The sequence below is a fragment of the Osmerus mordax genome, chromosome 14 (genome assembly GCF_038355195.1).
Source record: "Osmerus mordax isolate fOsmMor3 chromosome 14, fOsmMor3.pri, whole genome shotgun sequence".
Classification (NCBI taxonomy): domain Eukaryota; kingdom Metazoa; phylum Chordata; class Actinopteri; order Osmeriformes; family Osmeridae; genus Osmerus; species Osmerus mordax.
This window is the reverse complement of record NC_090063.1, coordinates 15,202,697-15,207,097: the sequence shown is the minus strand read 5'-3', so window position 1 is coordinate 15,207,097 and position 4,401 is coordinate 15,202,697. Positions and strand designations below refer to the sequence as shown.

At 43.1% G+C, this 4,401-nt stretch overlaps 1 protein-coding gene across 5 annotated transcripts in view; it reads left to right on the top strand.

Annotated features, from left to right (window-relative positions):
* The window catches only part of LOC136956557 (autism susceptibility gene 2 protein homolog), a 21,509-nt gene continuing 17,108 nt past the window's right edge, over nt 1-4,401 (top strand). For 4 of the 5 annotated variants that reach the window (XM_067250478.1, XM_067250477.1, XM_067250476.1 and 1 more), the window contains exons 1-2: nt 1-195; nt 694-1,033. In XM_067250478.1, coding sequence (XP_067106579.1) covers nt 746-1,033 — 288 coding nt within the window. In that variant the 5' untranslated portion in view covers nt 1-195; nt 694-745. Of the gene's footprint in view, nt 254-693; nt 1,034-4,401 lie in introns of all 5 variants that reach the window. The other variant, XM_067250475.1, reaches the window with a different exon arrangement.

Sequence of the window (4,401 nt, the reverse complement as noted above, 5' to 3'; positions counted from 1 at the left end):
TTAAATGTAACGTGAAACACGTTTAGAAAATTGGTTTTCATTAGATCAAAGCGTGACACACGATGTCGAGTCGCGCGTTATGGAGTGAAGTATTCGAGATTGGACTAAACACCGACTCAGTAGAAAGACTATTCGTTCTCTGGATGGGGTTTGCTGAATTTGATGGATGGTTTCGCGTATAAGGCTAACCACAAAGTAAGATCGTATTCATCGTGAATTTATTAGTTAAATAATTCAGCGTTCACTGCCACAAGTAGGCATGCTTAGTTTTTTCTTATTGTCCTATAGGCTACGGTATGTGGCGACGTTAAAGCGTGAGGAGTTGCTACACATGTAAATGCTGTTTCTGTAAAATGTGTAGGCGATCCGTAACATCCATAAATGCACATACAGCCGGTTTTTACTGTAAACGTCTGATCGTGAAGGCTGTAGTGCGATGACGAACACGTTGCACGACATCTATCTTTTGTCTGACAGTCGTTCTACTGCGGTGGACAACATCGCAACAAAGTTGCAAAGAAGAGAATTCACAAATTATAAATCGTAGCAAAGTAACATTGTCATCTAATGTATTGTCATTGTTATTAATCAGAAATGTTACAGTCCATGCATTGTAATTTATCTTAAATGTTAAGAAAGTGTTTGATGTAAACAACCTTCGTTCTTATGTTATCCTCTCTCACATTGGCTTAGGTTGCAAGATTGTTCAAAATATCAGATCTACGTCCCTTGAGAGACAGAAAACATGGATGGGAAAATAAAACGCAGTCGGAGGTCAAGATCTCAAAGAGACCGCGTGCGGAGAAAAGACGCTATTGATAACGTCCAAAACCGGAGTCCCTCGTCTGGATCCGACCGTGGACAAAGTCCTTTCGGGAATAAGGCCCTACGGAATGACGGAAAACATACTAATTTACATCATGACCGCCCCACACGTCCTCTTAGGAAGAAGAGACGAGGTTCGGGGTGTCACGAGGAGGATATTATTGATGGGTTTGCCATCTCCAGTTTTTTGAGTCTGGACAATCTAGAGGTGAGTCATCTTGTCTTCTGCTTGTGGTTTAAAGAATTGAGGTATCTTATGTGTATAGTTAAGCTACATGGATAGGTTGTGCCATGGTTACATGTTGACTCGAACTGTGCGATAGAGGCATTAACCAATCTAGGAACTTGATCAGGTTCTCTTGAGCTCCTGTTTACTGTATGAAGTTGAACAAAGCAAGGATTAACAGATGTTTCAGATAGTTGGATCCATGTTTCAGAATGTGATCGAGTTGAGATATACTGTCCCGTTTTCAAAGAACCTGTGTTTGCACTCTGTCACTCCCTCAAGTGGAATGACACGGTAACCCCCACACTCTGGAGATAGAGCCCTCAATCTTATCTGTGATAAACAGACACCAGGGAATGTTCTTAAGAAAGTCACAAGTTCTAAATAGCTTCATAAAGACACACCATTTTTTGTGATTCTTGAGCATCCTTAAAGTGAATTGAATAGGAACTTATACAGGGAGTCAGGTGACTGAGCGGTGAGGGAATCGGGCTAGTAATCCGAAGGTTGCCAATTCGATTCCCGGTCATGCCAACTGACGTTGTGTCCTTGGGCAAGGCACTTCACCCTACTTGCCTCGGGGGAATGTCCCTGTACTTACTGTAAGTCGCTCTGGATAAGAGCGTCTGCTAAATGACTAAATGTTAAATACAAACAATTAATAGTGTACTTGGAATACCAGGGGCGGTTGTTTCTCAGTTCCTCTTACCAGATGGTGAGCAGTACAAAGAGACATGAATGGTTAGTGACAGTGAATGATATTCTGCTGTAATGAGAAAGAGGTGATTCATAGTCTGACTGACTGGAGTCTTTATCCAGAAAATCAATACAGTCATTCAGATGGTATTTCAGAAACCTAAGCTTTCTAGACAAACTGGTGAACTGCAGATGAAGGTGGGGAAAAAAACGCGTATTTCTTGCGTTTACTTCTCAGAAGTGAAGCGGGTGGACAGACGCATGTAGAGTAGGTATGTGATTTGTTGTTTGGAAGTAGATTTAATCTGACTCCAATGGGTATTGTAAAACCTGAAATACATTAGCGGTTATCGTAACAACATGCTCAGTATGTTTCCCCAGTAGCCTTAAAGCCCAGAAGTAACAATCTGATTACGTGCTGATGTGTTGGGTTCGGTTCCTGCGGTCGACCTGTCAGGTTTGGCAAACACGAAGACAGGAATGGCTTTTTTCTGTGCTTTTGTTGCTTTTTAATATTTTATTCATGTGATCCAAAACAACATACAAATAGTGCATATAAACAGTACAGAAGAAGATGAGGAATCAGAAAGGGGATGGTTCTAATAGTGTTCCAGTGGTGTTGTGTGCATCTTTAACCCTGTTGACCCTGGCCATGTTTTCGAGCTGTTGCGGTCGGTTTGGGAAGCCCCCCCCCCCCAATAGGTTTGAAAGACAAACTATCTCTACAAGGGAAACCTTGTTAGCGCTATAATGAACATGTTTTACCTGCTTGGCCTAGCAGCTACCACAATGAACTCCTTCAGTATCCTCGTAAATGAGTCAGTAATGGGAAAAGCTTCCAAATCCAAATCTTCCTTACCCAGTAACCCTCTGTTAACTGAGACCCGATATACTCTAATGTCGTTATTTTGTTTCCAGCTGTCACCTCCTGGAGGTTTATCCTTATGTTATCCAATTCATCCCTGTGAGATGCGCACCAAGGCCTCAAATGTACAAAGATCTTCATCTATACTTCAATAACGGCAATAAATCTATCAACACCAATGTTAGGAGAGTAAAACAGAAGTACCATTCACGGATAACAGCAGAGGATGAATTAAGTTTGAATGGGAACATCGTTTTATTCCACTCTCAGCTCAGTGTAGTTCAATATGTAAGATGTGTCAAACGTTTGCATAAAATGCAAAGTGGAAATAAAAGGTCAACAACTTTTAAAAGTTTCAGAGTAGGATGTACTGTGAGACGTGCAAAGCCTATAATTTATCAAGTGCTCCGAAAACAAAGTTGTTTAGAATCAGTAGCAGCCATCGGATCATTATCTTCAGTCTCATGTTTCCCACAGGTGTTCTTATAAAGAGCTGAAACACAGCCTATCAAGTTGAATTTTAAACGTTTCAAACTTCAATAGTGGTCGTTTTCAAGAACACAGCCTGTGCAAACGGAATTTGAAATGCCTAAACTTCCTTTGACCCTTGTTTTTGTCGGTGAGAATCAAAGAGACAATGATCTGGAAAAACGGGCCAAAACAGATAGGATATGGCCTGCTGATAAGTTGTTTTCATAACAACATAAGACGGCATTGACAATGAGCTTGTCCATGTATGTCCTTGGTCAGGGATCTCGCATGAGCCCTGCTTGGAGAAAGTCTGTGTGTGGATGTGATAAGAGCTTGAATGAGACTCTTTGTCTCTTTGCACAGTGTTCAGTGCCAAAAGCCATGTTCCTTGTGTCTCTGGAGGGGGGAGAGGAGTGAAGAGAGAAAAGAGGAAGAGAGAAAGAGGAGAGAAAATATAGAGTAGGCAGCTAGAGAATCAAAGAAACGCTACAGAGGAACAGTGACTCTCATTTTGTCACACACACACCCTTTTCTCTCATGTTCAATTCTCTTCTCTTTCACAACGGCAGTTAAGAGTCAAGGAACTGTCTGTGTTTACCAGCTGCAGCGCAAGGGACCAAGTCGCAGCTACCAAGGCACGGTGCAACAATAATAACAGTATCTCAACTACGATGCCTGTAGCATCTGCCTCACCCGGTGAAACGCTTGGGAAAGATCCGGTCCCCTTTTATGATGACTGAGCTCCGGATTTCACCGGATAGAATTTCATTAATACTAAATCTGGGATTAGTCATTTGTAGAGCGAGCTGTCAGACGGTTGCTCGTGTTAGATATCCTCCGAGCTGACGTTCCGACGCCTCACCTTTTCATAAATAAACGGACAGAGTTTGATGTACTAGCTCACTCCCCCCACCCTCCTCCCCCATCCAAGGCAGCCGTAGCGTGTACACACACACACACACTGACATGTGTGATTTCAAGTTGCTGGGTAGACTCACCTTGGTAGCGTGCCGGTGTTCACTGCTGTGGTCCATCCCGTGTCAAGGTGGTGTTTTACCACCAACGCCATCAACTCTATTTCCAGACCAGCTTCCATGTACGGGCCTACATAAAGTATCGGTCTAGTGGGCCTGAATCCAGCTCCAGGCACGCATTGATTTATCTCTCTGTTCAGATCACTGTGTAGTCTTGTGTTAGTGTCCACTCTCGCCCTGGTGATGAGGAGGAGGGTGGTGGATTCTCTCAGGGCTGGTGATGATGAGGGTGGTGGATTCTCTCAGGGCTGGTGATGATGAGGGTGGTGGATTCTCTCAGGGCT